This window comes from Empidonax traillii, unplaced genomic scaffold (assembly GCF_003031625.1).
Source record: "Empidonax traillii isolate 1590-97213 ecotype Southwest subspecies unplaced genomic scaffold, ASM303162v1 scaffold380:size670999, whole genome shotgun sequence".
Lineage (NCBI taxonomy): Eukaryota > Metazoa > Chordata > Aves > Passeriformes > Tyrannidae > Empidonax > Empidonax traillii.
Genome location: NW_020955573.1, coordinates 623,820 through 642,873, shown reverse-complemented (window position 1 = coordinate 642,873; position 19,054 = coordinate 623,820). Strand labels below are relative to the sequence as shown.

At 44.7% G+C, this 19,054-nt stretch overlaps 1 protein-coding gene across 4 annotated transcripts in view; it reads left to right on the top strand.

Moving 5' to 3' along the window:
• The window catches only part of HDX (highly divergent homeobox), a 40,406-nt gene extending 28,068 nt beyond the window's left edge, over positions 1 to 12,338 (top strand). For 3 of the 4 annotated variants that reach the window (XM_027893090.1, XM_027893088.1, XM_027893089.1), the window contains 4 exons: positions 946 to 1,025; positions 3,735 to 3,818; positions 5,850 to 5,972; positions 6,208 to 12,338. In XM_027893090.1, coding sequence (XP_027748891.1) covers positions 946 to 1,025; positions 3,735 to 3,818; positions 5,850 to 5,972; positions 6,208 to 6,333 — 413 coding nt within the window. In that variant the 3' untranslated portion in view covers positions 6,334 to 12,338. The remainder of the gene's footprint in view (positions 1 to 945; positions 1,026 to 3,734; positions 3,819 to 5,849; positions 5,973 to 6,207) is intronic. The other variant, XR_003572300.1, reaches the window with a different exon arrangement.
• Positions 12,339 to 19,054: the final 6,716 nt, after the last annotated feature.

Below are 19,054 nucleotides of genomic sequence, written 5' to 3'. Positions count from 1 at the left end.
ACTGCTAGAAAAGTTACTTAAAACAATTAACTGTCCCTGTATGACCTGGGCTAACCATTATCCTGTCCTTGCAGTGTTGGTAATCCCAGGGAAATCCTGTTATCCCTGTGTTTGTGTGGAGCTGACAGACCCTGGCATTGCCACCTGCCCCCTTCCAGTGTCCAACTGAACCTGGCTGCCCATTCTCTCTTTTCCTCTTTGTATTAAAAATATATACTTATATATTAATGCAGAGAATTCAAGTAAATATGAGAAACATAATTTTAGGGATGAACAGACTTACCTTCCTTTGGGTTATGTTTTGTCGTTGGCCATTAAGGCAAATAGAATCATCTAGTCTGTATTTCATTTATATTTCATCCTTGTGATTGAAATATAAGGCTAAAATCTGCTCTGTTTTCAAGTGCTTATACATAAACCAGCAGCTTAGGTTCAGTGGGGATAAACGTTTGCCATATGAGAGGGAAATGATCTGCTTGCTCAGTTTTTGGTTTAAAACTAATCAATATCTGCAAGGAGGAGGGGGGTTCAGACATGTACCTATAATTTCAGGTGAGATTCTGATATGTATCCTATAATTTCAGGGAATGCAGAATTTTTCATGCAGTAATTTATTTGACTTAAAAATAAATAAAAAAAAAAGTTCTGAACATCTTTGACGTGAAACTCTTTGAATATTCCAACCTGAATCAAAACCCAGGAAGATTGTAAGAGAATAACTGATAATTTTCCTATTGTTTCAGGTAGCAATTGGCAAATTGGCTTGAAATCCTTGTGACAGGATGTCTTCTTTAATCAGACATATGTTATTTTTTATGAATAGACGTTGTTACTATGACTTTGCTCTTGGATTTAGCAGCTGTGACATATTTATGGTAAAGACTATTAATGTTCCTGCAGCATAAAAGTGGCATGAAACCTGACAAATCTAATTTGTTTCTGCAGAAGAGACAAACGAAGCTCTTCAAAATGAAGAAATTGGTCACAAAGATGATGACCAGAATCCAGTTGCCACTGACAATGTGGTAGGTACCTTCCTTTGCCTCCTGAATTCCTCATGCTGGGGTTGTCCAACATCAGTATTTCTCATTAGGTGAAAACTTGAGGGTGCTAAGAGGGGTTCCTGGTTGGGAGCACTAAAACTGTACTGAAAATACTAAAACATAGTAGAAAAAAAAATACTAAAACATTCAGTAGAAATGGAATTACTTGTTTTTTCTGTATTCTGCCAATCTGCTGTTCTTCCTCTGGAGGGCCAAGCCCAGCTCTTGGGTAGAGCTTTGAAAGTACCAAGTGTAGCAAAACAGAAAGAAGGAGAAAAAAACAGAATTAAAGCTGGGTTTCTGTAGCTTTCAGCAGTTATCTCTAGTGGTTCTCTGGCTGGCTGACCTTAGATGGGAGAGTCAGATGGGGTGGGAATGTGCTGGATGATCCTTGGGGATCCTTTCCCACTCAGAATGTTCTGGGATTCTGGGATCCTTCACTCCCATACCCTGGCCAGGACATTGTTCAGGTGTTTTTTGTTTTGCCCCTTGCTGGTTTAACTGAGTGCAGTGAGACGGCAGGGGCAGAGGGAGGAGTCCTGGCATAAATAATACAATAAATCCCTGTGTTCAGCCTGCCCTGTCCCAGATTAGAAGAAAGGAGAGAAGACCCCAAGTGAGTGACTTCTATCTGGAGTGACCTGCAGAATGATCAGGGCGTGGCCCAGCTCCCCCTGCACTCCTGGGCAGGGCTGAATCCACAGCCCAGAACAAGGAACAACGTTTGTGTTCCACTGACCACCCAGAACCCGAGGGGGGAAGCAACAGGAGAGTCCCTTCCCCCTGCCAGGAGGAGACAACTTGTCCCTTCCTTTGTTAATTGTACTCTGAAACCCCCCAGGCTGCCTGAGCACACCCAGCTGCCTTTCCCCTCTGGTATCCCAGCTGTCCTGCTGTGACCTCAGCTAATCCCTCGCAGGTCTGGCTGATGTGTCTCCCGTGGAGATGCAGGATCTGAAGTGACAGAGGCAAAGGGTTTGCAGAGATGAAGTCCCAGAGACTCAGCTCTCCTGAACCCCAGCACTGTGCTGTTTGATGTAATAACGGGAACAAATCCAAGGAATAGTTTCTTCACACTTTGTTCTGAAAACACTGTCACAAAACTTTTTAAAAATGCGGTTAAAATTGGACTAAAATACATTGGATTTGCATAAGAGATGCAATTTTCCTATTTGAAATTCTAATCTGTTCTTTCCCCTACTATCTTAACGTGTATGTCTAAGAAAGATAGTGTGAATGTTTGGCACTTATTTAGAGACTCTTTCCTCAAGCTGAGCCTAAAAACAAAAATATTTGAATCACAGTGTTGCTGAGGGTAGGATGGAGCAGCAGATCTCGGGGACATTAAGCCTTTGAAGTGTTGTCACTTCAGCTGGGCTGTCAGACACGGGAAATGTGGTTTATCCTCTCTGCTTTCAGCACACACTTGGGACCTTGGTGGGCTCTGCCAGGGAGAGCCTGGTAACTCCCCTGGAAAGGTTTCTCCTTGGGATCAGGAGGAAATTCCTGCTGCCTGGAGTACAGGCAGCAAGAAGGGATGTGGATGTGCTCCAGGGAAGGAGCCTCCTCTGGAATAACACCTCAGGAACCAACCATGAGCCTGGACTGGGCCCTTCCCTACGTGGGATTAAACACTATCCTAAAACCATAGTAAAATTGCTTTATTATAGGCAGTCTCATAGATGTTCACAACTATCAAACCAATTAAAAATAGTTAAAAAGCAGTCCCCTCCTCTTACACTACCACTGTTTCCCCCCTCAAATATAGTGAAATCTGGGCATTCTTCTCAGCTCTGTTGAAAAATCGAATTCTTGTCACTAATTGACATTCACTTTATCTGTTTGATATATACCTTAGATAGGAATAAAAATTCAAATCTCATAGAGGCACTAAAAATGTGTGCATTTTGTGTTTTCTCCTGTAGAAATAACCATTTAACTGAATTTTCTTACGTGAAAAGAAAAAACGTTCTTTTCTGTTGGGAGAAAACAGAGCATGCAATTGGTAAATAATGTAAAAGTGATTTTTTTTTTTTTTAAATTTGGGATAGGATTGGGATGTATTTCTAAGTTTTAATCAGTATTAAGCTTGGTCTTAACATTTTGCTTTAGGTGTCTGTAGAAACCCAATGTAAAAACCTCCCCAAATTTTTGTGAATGAGGTGAAAATGTCCATGTTTATGGATTTGGAACTGTCCTTTGGATCAGCATCCTCTGCTGTTTAGGGCACTTCACTTGCCCTGTGGCCAGAGGAGGCCAAAGGGCAACTCCTTCATTTTTCAGGCACAAAATAGATCGAGACTTGCCCTAACATCTGGTTTGCTCCAGGGGGATAAACTTCCAGCACCTCCTTCAGTGCAGGAGGTTCTCACCTCCTGAGCAGGGATTATAATGTTCAATTTGATGCCTAAATCCTGGAGCCAGGGAGCTCCTCCCTGTACACAGCCCAGTCACCATGGCAGCAGCTCCCGTGGATTCCCGGAGCGTGGCTGAGGTGCAGTGTTGCCATCTAATGGGGCTGCAGGGCTCGGGATTGCTGGGAGCCAGCACAGCCCTGCATCCTGCCTGCCAGGCTGATTGTTGTCTCCTGTCACCTTCACCCCTCCCTGGCGCTCTGGGATGAGGATCCCGCTCGGTTTGTCTCCTCTGTGTGTTGGAATGTTCCAAATGAACCGTTTGCTTCTGTTGCAGAAAATAGAAATTATAGATGATGAGGAGAGTGATATGATCAGTAATTCTGAAGTGGATCAGATGAGTTCTCTCTTGGATTATAAGGTGAGTAACTGGGCTGTGTCAGGCACAGCAGGACAATCCCCTGGGAGTTCAGGGCAGGAATTCAGCAAAGGCAGCCCCTCTGCCCTTATCCCTGTGTGCACATCCTGCCCTCAGCCCCCTCTAATCCCACCTCCAGCCACATTTTCCACATTTCAACCCCCAGGGAAGCAGGAAAACCCCTCTTGCACAGAAGAGTTGCATTACTGTGGCTGCAGCTCCTGCCACGTGTCCCAAACCAGTTTCTGGAGCCTGTAAACCACAACTTCCTTTTTGTGGGACAGTTGTTCCCTGGAATGCTGCAGAGCACTTTTCCTGCTGCCAGCTATGGAAGGGGCATAACAGCTGGGATCCTTAATAAAATGGGGGATCTGAGGAGAAGTCATTTCCCAGGGCATGCCTGGAAGGTGGTGGCTGTGGGAGGGAGGAAAAGCAGTGGGATCCTGACAGCTGCCAAAGGGTGAAGGGGTGTGTGTTACTGCTCTCCTGAGCTGCCATAATTCCATGTTTTATTGAGCAGGGCCTTCCCTGTGTAGCTGATTTTTTCAGTTGAAAACCTGGTCTGTTCTCCTGACAACAATCAATCACCAAAATCATAAACAGATCATCCCTTCAGAGCAGAAATTGCTCCTTCCAGCAGTGTTTTCCTGGGAAGGGCAGTGGGGAGTGAATGTGGAGAGGGAACGACCTTTTCTTAATGTCACCTCTCACTGCAGTGAGAGGCTTGTTGTGACAGTGCCCTGCAGACCTGGGTTTGTTGTTTGACATCACTGATTAATCCAGGAGTTTTCTACCTAAATCTGAATTCTTCCTTGGCTGGGCAAAATCCAGTGCTGAACTGCTGAGTTCCCATCTGAAAGAAACTCAGCTCACTTTTTAATGAAAGCCTCAAAATCACAGCCCATATATTTCCCTCTCATTCCCAGAGCTGTTATCACCTGAAGCAGTGTGGGGAGCAATGTTCTCACTCAAAAAATGGGAATTTTCGGGGGGAAAAAAACCAACAAGACCAGAAAACCTTTAGTGCATCACATAATCTCACCTTTTCCTATCAATTAAAGCTGAATAACAGCCAGCAAGTGCAAGCAGAAAAAGCGTATTTTTTCTCCTGGAAGGTGCACAGTTGGTGCTTTTAAGCAGGGCCCTTTAACAACAAAATGAGCAATGACTGATCCTGTAACCTGAATAAACAGTTTGATTTTCATGATCTTTGCAAAGGTAAATAACCACAGAAAATGAATTTTAGCTCTGCACTGATCACCAGATTCAGCATTTTGATGTTGCCCACCAATCAGTTGGTAAGTTTGAGATAGAAGAGGAGATATTTGGAATAAACTTATCAAATCTGAATTCTTAATTAAGGAATTTGCAAGTATAGCTTGGAAAAATGTCTTCTCAGCCACGACATGCACGTTATTGACAGTTCCCGATTTTGTACATCTGATTTCAATGCCCAGAAATAACTATATGAAGGTTGGAATGAGTTGATTTTTAAGGTCCTTTCCAACCCAAACCATTCAGTGAAACGCCTGTTTATTGTGTGACCCTGAGGAGGTTGGTGAGCTGACACTTGATGGTCCCTGTCAGACCCAGCTGCACTGAAGATGCTGCATTTTAATTTGTGGTAGCTTTGAGGAATCTTCAGGTTATTTTCACTGGGTTTTGTTTCAAGCCTCCTGCTGCAATAATGGAATTTATTTGCCTCTTCTCACAGTCCCTTTGCCTTTTCAAGATCACTGCTAGGAAGAGACCTGGGCTTTGGTTTTGGTTTTCACCAGAAACATTTAGTTTGAAGCCAGGTGTGTTTGGGTGTCATTAAAAAGCTGCAGTGGTGGTTGTCCCAAAGCTCTGTCCTGCTCAGGGCTGGAGTCCCATCCCTGCAGGGATTTACCAGCCCTGTGGATGTGGCACTTGGGGACATGGGGTGGCCTTGGCAGCGCTGGGGGAACGGTTGGACTCAAAGGTCTCAGGGGGCTTTTCCAACCCCAGCAATTCTATGAGCATTCCCAGAACTCCCTGTGATTTCCCCCCCAGAATGAAGAGGTCAGATTCATGGAGAGCCAGCTGGAGAGCCACAAGCAGAAGTATTTTGAACTGCAGACGTTCACTCGCAGTTTGATCCTGGCCATTAAATCGGATGATAAAGAACAGCAGCAGGTGAGCCCTGGAGTGGGTTTGATATCAGCTGTTAGGCATTAACATCAGAATGTGTTTGTCATCAGCGTCAGGTGTTTGTCATTCTGTGTCCTGCCACTCCCTTGGATTTATTCCACAGCTCAAATTATGACTGAAAAACCCAATGAAGTTTTTCACACTTTGTTTAAAAGACATTTGAATTTTGACATAAAAAAAGTACACCTAATACTGTATTGTCATGGTTTTTCCCTCCCAGGCACTGCTTTCAGACTTACCTCCTGAACTAGAAGAAATGGATTTCAACCACACCTCCCCAGAGCCTGATGATACCTCATTCAGCTTGTCCTCTTTGTCAGAGAAAAATGCCTCAGACAGTTTGTGATTTATTTTTTTTAACTGACAAACCAGAACCCCCCCTGGGACGTGCAGGTTTCAGGAGAAGGGCATTTTGCTCTCCAGTGTTTCCTCAGCCCAAAAACAAAAAAGCAAGTCCAAGGTGAAGGAGCCTGTCCTGAAGGATGGCTGGGCCACAGCCCAGCTGCAGTTTGCACTGGCAAGGAATTGGGAATGGTGGTTTTGCTGAAGGAGAGAACTGGGTGAGAGAAGGTTTCACTTGTAGCAGTTTGGCCTTGGTTGGGAGAACTCCTGACTCTCCAGAGTAACTCTGGCTCTGTAGCAAAGTCTTTTTGAGCAGGGATTTCTGAGTGGAAAACAAATCCTTCAGCCTCACACGCTCACCAGGCCTGTTTATTATATTTTTCCCCATTTTTACTCAGGTAGGTGGACTAAAAATTGGGGATCCCAAATAAAATAACGGGCTTTCTCTGAGTTGTGCTTGAACCCTTTGGAAAACCTGAAATTAAACTGAAGTGTTTTTCGTTCTCTGACTTGAGATTGTTGAATCTTCCATTTTCTGACCAAAATAGCTGAAAAAACCTTGAAAGGCTAACTCAGAAAATTGAATTATCACCAGTCAATTATTAATGTGAAGAAGCAGTGATAAGTGTTGGAAGAAATGAGATGGAAATGGAAGCCCTGATACCTGCAGGGCGTGACTTCCTGATACAGTAGCAATGGAGTTGGATGTTTACATTCTTTAGGGTTTTAGGATTGCAGTCACAGTTTTGATTTGTCAAAATGCTGAAGTTCTGCTTATTATTTTAAGTATGGGTTATGTATTTTACCACAAACTTTGCTCCATTTTAACAAGCCAGTCAGAATTCCAGAGCTGTCGTTGCATCCTGAAAGGTTTTCCAGTGTTTGGAACTCCAGGATGATCCTGGGTGATGCTGTAGCTGCCTGCCCATGGTATTGATGCTCTAACTGGAATCTGAATCCCTCAGCGAGAATTTTTCACGCAGTCAGGTAAAAAACCAGATCTTTCCATTTTATGCCAAATAATAATTGACTTGGGGGGAATCCTAGTTCATCCAGGACAGCAAGTGATCCCCTTAATTTCAGTGGGAGGTTCCAAGATGTAGCTCAGAGAATCCAGAGTGTTGGGGAAATGACTCCTTTTTTTCCCTCCCCAATACTGGGATTAACTCAGATTTTAGGGTTTCTCAGTCTGATCTGTTCCTCCCTAATCACTTCTGCAGCTCTTTTTGTGTAGTGCCAGCACTGAGCTCTGCTCTTTCAGGTTTTTTCTGTCTCTCTTGTCCTTGGGCATGAGGAGCTTTTAGCAATACTATGAAATACCAGCTGCATAAAGGGTAGGGACAGTTTGAAAAAGGTGTTTTACAAACCAAGTTTCACAGTTCTGACCAGTGTATGATTCTGGTAGTTCCCAACAGACCTCTGACCACACACTCTGCAGAGGAACCCCAGAATTCCAAACTGCTGGGCCTGGATGTGAGTGGAGGCATTAAAACTGGGAGTGGGATCCCAGGAGAGAGGGAAGGCCCCATGTGAGCAGGAGGTGAGGGTGGAATGTCCCATCCTGGCTGCCAGACACGTCCTTGTGGCCTCCCCCCCAGGAGCAGCAGCGTCTGCCAGGCTGTGCCAGCGACCCCAGTCTAAAATGAAGGTCTGTGAGCAGAGATCACAGTGCTGTCCTTCCCATGGAAGACACAGATCAGCTGGAATTCTGCTGGCTCTGAAAAACTCACTTATAAAGGGTTTTCTATCCCAGGCTGACAATGGTTTCTATTGCTGTCCTCTCCAGACAGGAAATCAGAGCCACTGACAACGAAGCCTCTTGTTTTCTGTGTTCTGGTACTGTCATTTGCCACTGTTTGGACCCTGTTTTCCTGCTGCTTCCACTGAAATTCCCGTGACAAAAGGCAGGATACTCTTAATGGTAGTTCTCGGTTTCGTGGTCAGTTAAGTCACCCACCTTTCTGCAAGAAAAGCTCCCGTTGATGATTCCCATTTTGCTGTCTTGTTTCTATTCCATCTCCAAATGGAAGGAATGAATTTTGAATGAACTGCTGCAATTATGTCAGTCCCTTTGCTACAGGAGGCTGGAATCCTCTTGGATGTACAGCTGAAAGGAGCTGCAGTCAACACCCACCCATCCCTGGGGGAAGGTTGTTCTTTGGTCCTTTCTCCTGTAGGGAGACACCAAAAGCCCGGGGAGGCAGTGGTGCTTCCACAGCTGAGACACCTCACAACTTTACAGGATGTTCAGGAAGGAAGAGTGTGAATTCTACCCCTGATAACAGAAAGCAGTGGAGGAAGATACTGTACAGCTGGTTTTTTTTTTCACTGTTAGTGCATATTTTCAAATTTTCAATGACATTTAAGTTGCCATTGGTGGTATTATAAGTGTTGATGGAAAGCAGTGGGGTGGCCCTGTGGGCCCCTGGCCTGGCAGGATTTGGGATCTGATTGTTTCCCCTTCTGTAGGATGATAATGAGAGCCCACATTAAAGGCTAATTTATCATTCCATAGACTTTCCATAACAAATAAAGCCAATACTGGGGCTTTTTAGGGTGACAGAAACCAGCCCCCTTTGCATTTCAGTGCTTTCACTAATTTGAGTAATCTTTACAGCAGAAGGGCCCCGTGTCGATGTTTTGCCACCCTGTGAAATCTCTTGGTTATTTGCCCATGAGCAGTGACTTCCCTGGTGTGTTTATCCCTGCTGCAGCTGTGGGAATGTCAGTGATGACGTGTGTGTGTCTGGAGCAGCCCAGGTGGGGAGAGGCAGCTCAGAGCAGAGTTGAGCAGAGACAGGCCGGGTTCTCCTCGGGGAGCGGAGTCTTTGATGGGACAGGTTCGCTCCTGCTTCCAACCCTGCAGCTCTGCCTCCTCCCTTTCCCTGCTGCTGCCACATCTGTGGGTGTGACAGGAGTGAGGAACAGTAACTAACAGGTACATTTGGGGCAGGTTGAAGGTCCCCAAGGTACATACAGGTGTCAGTTCTCTGCAGTGCTCGGTCCTCGAGGCACTGCTGTGCTTTAATCTTTCCAAGGATTTCTTTTCATTAAGGCAATAAAAAGTCTGAGATCAGAAGCAGATGATGGGCTTTGCAGCCCTTTGAGTGAGGGAAGGAATGAACTGGTTCTGTCTTCAGCTTCAGCTGGGAACAGCTTTAGCAAGTCCATTCTCCAAACACAGGCAGATGTGTCTGCTGTGCTCATACAGGTGAACAGAACAAATCCACACCACCATGGGCATCCTGACTATGGAAATGGGAATTACTGCTGCAAGTGGATCCACTCTCTCACTTGGGATCTCTTGCACCTCTGTATCCCTGACATTGAGAACAAACTGCTGCACAGCACTGACCTTCCCCCAGCGCTCCAGGCAGAGCTGACTGTTGGTCTCAGGCTCCTGGGACTGGAAGGAAGGACAAGAATATGCAGTAAGGGAATAGCAGAGCATTCCTGAAACAGGAAGAATCCATTGCTTGTTCCAACCCAAAACTTGTTGTCCTCCCTCCAGCCCCTGCCCCACTCCCCCAGGCTGTTTTGAAGGACTGGCACGACTGGCAGGGCCAAATCCTGCCTTTTCTGCCCCAAATCATCACGAGTGAGTAAGTTGTTTGGTTGTGAGGTCCCTGAGCAAAGTTAAGGGCTAGTCAGGGAGAAAACTCCATCTGGGTTCCCACAGAAGACAAGCTGGTTTGTGGTGGTTGATTTCCCTACTCAAGTAAATTTTAGCTCATTGGCCAAATGTGAAATCTGAAAAGTTATGAGGGAGGGGAAAAAAAAAAAAAGTATTAGCAGTGCTACAAAGTTAGTGTTTTTCATGGCCCAGTAGGTTTTAGTCTGAATATTAAATTTTCTGAAAAGCAGCAGCTGCTTTGGTCAGAAGACAGATGGGGCAGAACCTTGGGCTTGTGGTGGTGGTTCTTTTTCAACAAATCAGCAAACCCTCTTGCATAAAAGAGGTGCTTAAGAATGTTCCTGTAAGGAAAACAGGGCAGTGCTTTGGTTCTGGGAACATTTTGCTGTGTTACTGAAGGAAGTCAGTAATTCTTTTCCAGCTCTGTATTACATTTTACACACTCTACCTCTGACACCACCCTTGAACCCACATAGAAAATGTGAACTTAAGCTTTTTTTTTTTTTTTTTAACCTTTTCTAGGCAATAAATTATTTCCATCATGGACCCTTCAGTTCTCTGCTTGGTTTTAGATGAGTGTGAGACATTCACTTGGTTTATTTTAGTGCTGTTTTTCTGTATTTGTCTTAAACCCAGTCAATGGACAAGAAAATACTGAAGGTGGGATCTGAGGGAGGAAAGATCAGATGTTAAGCGAGTGTGGAGCGAAAATGAATCAGTAGCAGGCTGAGGTTAAATGTAGATTTAGACCATGTTTGTAGTTAAGTTTCATCTTAAAAGAGTCCTTTTGATTTTCCCCCTCACATTTATCTCCCAGAAATAGAGGGGGAAGGTTGGCAGGATGGAGGAGGGATGGGAAGGGATGAGGCACGAGAAGGCAGAAATGAAGGGCCTGGGGTTTAGGCAAGAAAATTGAAGTAAACTGAAAAATTTAAACTAAAGCTTCTGCTTTAGCTGCAAATTCTGTGAATTACAGCTCAAAAAGTCATAGGCAAATCCACTGAGTTGTGTTGGGGGAAAATTGTCTTCTCCAATGGGAATTTTATCATTTCTGTGGTTATTTCTGGAATTACTGAGTGTGTGTGGATACACTGATGCAGATTGATGATGTGCACAGATATACTGAACTTGATTATATTAACATCTACAAAGGTATTTTAACTTGAAATATTAATGTGATTCTTCTCAAATATATTTGATTTGATCTTATTTTTATGTCTTACTCTATATGGATTACATAGTTCTGAAAATGAGTCAAATACATCCATAAAAATATGGAACTTTTAGGCTTGGAAATTTATGAAAATGCCCATAATAATGACATTTTAAGTGAACTTGGCAAATAAAACAAACTGCTGTATTTATGAAGAGATAATGAATCTTCTGCCATGATAATTCGTGCTTTATATTCACTTTAGGTATCAGTTTGATTAAAAACAAACAAACAAAAAACAACAACAAACTATTCTGAAAGTTTAAATATTATTGTAAAACTTGGATGTTTTTCCTTAGCCTACAAAACAATTGATGATTCTAAAACTGTTACCATTTCTTTCTGGGCCAATTCCTTAAGCTTTGTGTATTCCTGAGTTTCTCTGTGAAAATCTCTATTTATATTGCATTTTTATGATTTGTATCAGTATGTGTAGCAAAGAAACTACTACAAACCTTCAACTGAAGTACCTCCACTATGGTCCAGGACCCCAGACCTGGGTGTTTGAGTGCTGGATGCCCAGACAAAGGGTCCAGATGTTTGTATTGCTTTGGGTTCTGTGTAAATAAGGGTATTTATAACCTTGGATTCCCAGAGTCATCATGAGAAATGCTTCTTTCCTGCTTTAGGAGCCTGCTCAGCTATTTTTATATAAAACGTTGGTCTTCGCCTTAATTTTTTTTTTTTTTTTTTGGTGAAAAGTTGTGCCATAGATATTTTAACAACCACAGATACTTTGCAGAGTTTGCTTTGACTTCTCTTTACTTCACTATTTTTTTTCCTCCGATTGTTTGAATTTGTTTCCTCCTCCAAATGCATCTCAAGGTTGGTTTGCTTTCTTAATTTTATTTGCTTGGTTTTTTGGTTTGTTTTTTGGTGGTTTTTTTCAAGTTTTGGAGGATCCTTTCATCTGCATGCTTTGGTAGGTCGAGTTTTTCCTCCGTAGTTTATTGTTTATAGTTTAGAGAAACCTTTTCTTGAACAAAAAGCCTGAAGTAATGCTTGTACAAATGTATTTAGGGTGGCCCAGATGGTCAGAGAAAAGGGCTATTTAGCGTTGGCAAATTTGTCTGCCAGACTCAAGGATATTTTTCTACGTCTGTCAAGTTTGGGACTATGGAGAAATGAAATAAAGGTGAACTAACTCCTTTTCCTATATGAACCTCTCTGTTTCTGTTGTTTTCGTGGCCTTGGAAATGTTCAGTTCTGTTCAGAGCAGCAACAGTGAAATCCCCATCAGGGCTCGGGGCCTGTCACGTTCCACTTCCCCAATTCTTTAGTTCCCACCAGAGAGATGAATTAGTTATTTGGGAAGAGGGTTTTCAGGGTTGTAAACAGAATTTTGTGCAGATCTCGGAGCCCTCTGTCCTGGGGACACTGAAATGTTCTGCCTTCCCACGAGAGGAATTGGTGTCTAAGGAAGCCAATGCACCCCCAGCACTGAGAGCTCAGGTGAACATATAATCTATTTAATAAATAATGCTGAAGGGATTTGAGCTGGGCTTTGGGTGGGGTTTTTTAAGCTGTTTTAAAGCTAAATGTGGGCTCTCTGTGCTGCTGTAACCACGAGACCGTTTCTTATCACTGCCTTGAAAATCTCCGGAGCTCAATCCCGTGGCCACTGCCCTCAGCCACGATCCCTGTGCTTTGACACAGGGATGGAAAGTGGGGAAAATTGTGAGTGCTGATGGCTCTTGGCTTTTGGAGGAGCACTTTGGTGCTGAAAATAAGAGCCGGGGTGTCCTGGAGAGCTCCCAGCGTGGCCCCACGGCCGAGGTGAAAGGGCTTTGTGGAGATGCCCGTGCTCAGGCACATCCCGGGATGGTGCCGAACAGGGATACACGAGCCATTCCCCGGTTTTCCAGGCTGCCTTTATCGGCAGAGGCTGGCAGAGGGCAGTGTGGCCGCATCCATCGGGATCCCACCGGCACAGGCTCCCTGAATCTGCCCTTGCACTGCGGGTTTGCACAAACCCGAGGAATAAAACCTCCCGATGCTTTGACATCACCCAAAACTCGGCGCTCTGACCCCGTCCCGCTCCGGGATTGCGGCTGCAAGGGGGGGGAGCTGGAAAAACAGAGGGAGAAACCCATGGATGGAGAGGAGTTAAAGCAGTCTGAGCCCGAAGAGTTGTTATCCACAAATAATATTCACGTGCCCCCGAACTTGGATGTTTTGGGAAAGCCCACCCCGAGCGGGGCGGTGGCTGCAGCTCCATTGCCACCTGGTGGATAAAAAAAACCCCACAGGGATTGAGGGAAAATGCCTTATAAACGGTGCCCACGCTTCGTATCTCGGAATGAGCAACTATTTTTATCTCAACGGAAAATAAACTTTATATTAAAATAGATCTGGCATTTAGAGGAGACTGGATGTGCAGCCGTAAGCTGGGAGCACATTCCAGTTGGGGTTCCCCGCGGGGATTCAGGTTTGGGGGGAACCAAAGCTGCTCCATGAGATGAGGGGACGTGTGACAAGCAGGGACAGCCGAGGTGGCCGCTCCAGCTCCATGGTCCTGGTGCAGGCGCTGAGGAAAAGGGCCATGAGGGGACATGAAACAGGAAAGGGAAAAAAAAAAAAAAAAAAAAAAAAAAAAAAAAAAAAAAAAAAAAAAAAAAAAAAAAAAAAAAAAAAAAAAAAAAAAAAAAAAAAAAAAAAAAAAAAAAAAAAAAAAAAAAAAAAAAAAGGTGTTTTCTGGTTATTTATTTGTTCATGTTATTTTAGTGGGGAAGGAAGGCAGAGGAAAGAGCAGGAAATTCGAAAATTTTCACACTTTATCTACTATATTATCTTGCTTTTTGGTTATTTCTCACTGGAAATCTGGAATAATCTTGGACTAGGTAGAATTTTTCACCAGAAAAAGCTCGTTTGATTTTTTTTTCCCTTTTCTGTGAATTTTTCAATTAATGATCCATCTTCCTTGGGAAGGTTTTGGGCACAGGGGAACCCACGGTGTGTCGTAGTGGTTGGGTTTCCAGCTGCTCCCAGAGCTCCCTCCTGGGAAGGACAGTGGGGTGGGAGCAAGGCCAGTGGGGGAGAAGGAAGTGAAGACTCAGAGGGAAAGGAATTTCGATTGAATAAAGGAAAGGAAGGAGACAAAGAGCAAAGTGGAAAGATGAAGCAAAGTGGTGAGAGGAGGTGGAGATCAAGGGAGGGGGAGAAGAGCAAAACCCCCATGGAAGGGCTTGGAATGGAGGGGGATTGGAAATGAATGACAGAGGTACAACCCCCTCAAGGACAGATGGAGGCAGTACCAGGAGAGCAGCAACCACACCAGGAGGGCCCATTTTGGGGAAACCAAGTTCTTGGAATGGCACCTGGGAGCAGACACTCACCTGAGGAAGGTTAATCAGCGTGGGCTTAATGTTCTGTTAACACTTCTCCTCTGGAACCTTTGCCAACCCATTGCAACCAAAGCCCCTTAGACCTTGAGTCCAATAATAGTAAGTAGATGCCTCACTGTGATCTGAACTATAAACAGATTTTATGAATTCTGCCAGAAATTTAATATTGAATTATTTCTTTATGCCCACATGTCTTTCCTGGTTTGCTTAATTCTGCCAAATATTTAGCTCAGCCATCTCTTCTCTGAGCAGCCCACACTCTCCTGGCTACATCAGCCCATTTTTGGACTATTATTTAAAATTTCAGTGTTTTCACCAGAGCCTGGCCAAAGAGCCAAAGCTGTTCTGAGAGGAATGAAACAACTGAAAGTGTTCAGCTCTGGTTGGGGATCAGGCTGTTCACTCCTCATGTGACATCTGGACAGCCAAGCAGAGGGTTTGACCCAACCCAGTAATGCTGACACAGACTCCCTGGTTTAGCCCTTTTTCTGGGGAAGAATTCCCCTGTAATGTGCCTTTCACCTCCCTGTTGAGCTCAGGGCCACGGCAAGAGAGTGGACACATTTTTGCATGTTCAGAAAGACATGGTTTGCTGAGTTCCTGTCTCATTTAAACCCCAAGTTCTTGGCTGAAAATGTCATTTATTGCTGCCACTGGGGGCTGTGAGTTCACTCAACACTTGCCATGATCTGTGTCCTCATTCCTCTCAAGAACCAGGATACACACAATGATTCCTCCCTGAATGACTGGTAGAAAATATCAAGAAAAGAAGCTTTGCTTAGAAATCAGCTAAAACCCACCCCAATTTTGTGCAAAGGTTCCCAGTGAAGAGTCACACCACCTTTGTACATTATGGTTCGTGTTGTTCCTCCCTTTTAAACCAACTTTGAGTTGAAGCAGCCAAGGTGGCACATCAGCCCATCCGCTGCCAGCTCCGTGTCCTGGTGTGTCCTGCCACGTTCCCAGCCTGGGGACAGGGACAGGGATGGGCACAGGGAGGGGTGGCATCACTGGCTGTTCGCTGCTCCCACGCTCAGGAGATGTGTTGATTCACTCTGTAATTGATTTGGGCAACTCAAGGCAATCGGTTTCCAAGATACCACATCCCTCAGATATTTAAAACCATAACTCTGGCAGTATATTATATTTAAATGTCGATGTATAATGTGTGTGTGTATATATATATATATATATATATGTACACACAGATGGGGCTCTGTGTGAATCAGGGCAGGGTGTGTGGCTGGAGCTCTGTGGGGCTGGGCCAGAGGGGGCCCCTCTGGGGTCCCCCAAATTGAATAACCCAGCTCAGCCTCAGAGGTTCTGTCAGCTCTGCTGGGTTTTCAGTGCAGCTCCAATTAACAGCCAAGTTATTAAAGAGTGATTCCAGGTTTTCCTTCACAGCCTGGGGGTGGTGATGGGGTCCAGGCAGGTGAGGGACATTTTGTTTGCTGTTCCTGTTGTTCCTCACTGTCAGCTCCTCACCTCCATGCAGGGATTGTCTCTTGTAGGGATCGTTGCCTTCCAGGGATGAACATTGTCTTCTTGGATAAAGGAAACTGGAAATTTCCACAGAAGAGAGAGGAAAGTCTGCTGTGATCCCCCTCTGGCTTTCCAACAAACAAAAACCCCCAAACCTGTAAATATTGGTTACACTGGGTGAATGTTATGGGACCTGGGGCTGCACACACATCTGGTGAGCTCGGTTTTCAGTGCATGGAAAGAAAACTCGTGTAGATAGAAGAAGCCTTGAAGCAGCAGAGGAGGCAGGGATAATCCAGGAACTGGATTGGGACAGGAAGATGTGGGTCACCCAGCCCTGGACGGGATCTGCTGAGCAGGAATGACAGGAAGTGCCCAGAGAAGCCAAATTTCATTTAGGAGTTGGACTTGATGATCCCTGTGAGTCCCTTCCAACTCATGATACCCTGTGATTCTGAGTTCCCAAAATCTTGCTTCAAGAGCAAGAGGAAACACCTAAATCCTGAGGCCTGGCATGAGCCAAACTTGGGCAGTGCTTTGTTTTGAGGCCAAGACAAGACGTAAAATACACTAAGAATGGAAATGAAACAAAGGTTGGGGTTTGTGTCCTCCCAGGTTTGTCACCACCACGATGTGGGTTTAAAGTGGGGATCCAAGGTCATACAGGTAGTGATCAGTCACAGCCTGGCCTCGATGATCTCCAGCCTAAATGATTCTGTGAACTCTTCCTTTCATCCATCCCCTGGGGGGAGGCAACAACAAGAGACCACGGCAGGTGAGGGAACAGGACCACAACAGCCTGAAAGGGCAGGTGATAAAGGTTAAACTGAGAGACAAAGGGTAAACTGAGAGAGAAAGAGAGAAAGGTAAACTGGGAAAGCAAGGACAAGGCTGTGAGACAGGGTTGGGAATGCTCCAGATGCCAGACACGGATCCTGGGAGAGAGAGGAAGGGCAGCAGGAACGGGACCATCCCACAACCACCTGCTGTTGGGGTGTCGGGGGGGGGAGATCCTGGCTGACCACACCAGGAACAGGGTGGGAGCAGCAGCTGAGGGTGAGGGTGTCATCCGGGGCCACTCTGACTGCGCTTGGCCCCAGTTCAGCAGGAACAGCTCCCGGGAAGGGCCTGGAGCGGGATGTGAGAGCAGGAGCTGCCTGTGGGTGGAGCAGTGGGCTGGGATGACGGTGGATTTTTGGCTCGATAGGGAAAAAATAAAACCCAACCTTTTTTTGTTTGCTTCAGTCCCCACTATGAGCTTCAGACTGTGGGCCTTTCATTGAAATGTTGCAGGGCTGAAACACTGGGGAAAAAAAAAAAAAGTGAAATCAATAATTTGTGTTAAAAGCAATGTAGCAATAAATAAGCAAAATTTAAAATAAACTCTGTCAGAAAATCCCCTGCTCCAGAGGTTTGAAAAGGTGTTTTTACCCTTATCCACTGATATTGTTGAGTTACTTTTTCTGTCTCATATCCTAAAATTTTAGAATGATGAGTTTTTTCTCCAGGATTATTTCCTAGTTCAAGGAATGAGAACTCGAACTGATTCTGCTCATGCTCTGAAATCAACTGAGTCATTCCAGCTTTCTCAAGCCAAGATCTGACCTGATAACTTTGATTTACGCTTTTTGGGTGACTCCTTGAACTGGTTTGCCTCTTGCAATAGAACTGCAGGGTTACAAATGTGTGTTTCTTATTGGTTGTCCATCCTTCCAGCGACCTTGGTGCCTCCTCTGGAATCTTTCAGCACTGCTGAACTGTGGCAGTTGTTCTGGCAGGTGTTCCAGGGAGCCACCAACCTGTGTGGATCCATCCCTGAGCTGGGGAAGGCTGGGAGCAGCAGCCAAGGTGTCTGCAGGTGAGCTCTCCCTTTTTTCCAGCTGTATGGAGCGTTAATGAAATGGAGGTGTCACTGTGACATGCCAAGAGCTTTAGAAAAAGCGCTCCCAGAGTCTCCAAACGACTTTGGAAGAAGCCAGAACCGTGGGGTTGGAGTTAAACAAACAAGCAGACAAACAAGGAGTGACAATTTTGGGCTCCCCTGAGCTTTCCACAGCTCTCAGGGGGTTCAGCAGATCTATCAGTGTGACACGAGGAAGGAAATGCTGAGAGCTCAGTGTGTGTTTTCTGGAGGGAAAAAAAAAAATCTTCTGTGGAGAAAATATTTATGGCAAAATGTTCTGTGCAAAAAAAAAACCTGATACGTGTTTATCCCGTTGAAATCACATCTAACTTGGGAAGGGGACTCATCACTGAGGGGTCTTGTGCTGGTTCTGTGCTCACATAATCATCTCCCTTGCCCAACTAGTGCCATTAATTGAGTCCATCGGGTTCATTGGGTCAAAAAAACGCCATTAATTGTGTCCATCGGGCCCAAAGAAATGCCATTAATTGATCTTTGAGGGGTCCACGGTTTTATTTGTAGCTGTTAATAAAGACAGAACCATCTCTGAGTGAAAACACCCAGCAAGCTAAATAACCAGTATTAATAGCTGAGGTAAAAATGCCTATAAAACCATCAAACCCCTTCTACCTGTCTTATTAAAATGCATTAAGCAACGAGGGCTTTGTCATAACGGAAGGAATCCGTTACTTGTGTTGCTGAAAGCTGAATGATTGTGCTTAATCACCCATTGTTTGGGGATTGAAAATTTAGAAGGGTGTTTTGATTTGAATTTTTGAGAGTTCTCAGGGTTCATTTCTCTAGAAAGGCAGTTGTGGCACTCCAAAAGGCTCAGCTCCCCAGTAAATCCAAGTTGCAGAGCTGCTGCCCAGCCTCATGCTGCCTCAAGCCCTCGCTGCTGAGCTCAGTGACGATTTTAGATACCATTTAACAAGGCTCCCTTCCTTCTTTGAGTTGATTTGAACTTCAGCCCTTTATCATCTGCCTCTGTTTATGTGCTTTTAGCCACACTTGAAAATTTTCAAATTAATCTCTCGATGGGAGCATTGCAAGTATTTTAATTCTGACTATCTCTTTCAATGGTTCCTGTAATTACAAGGCACGTCATTCATTTGAGATTTAAATCTGCTTCCTTCCCACACAAACCCA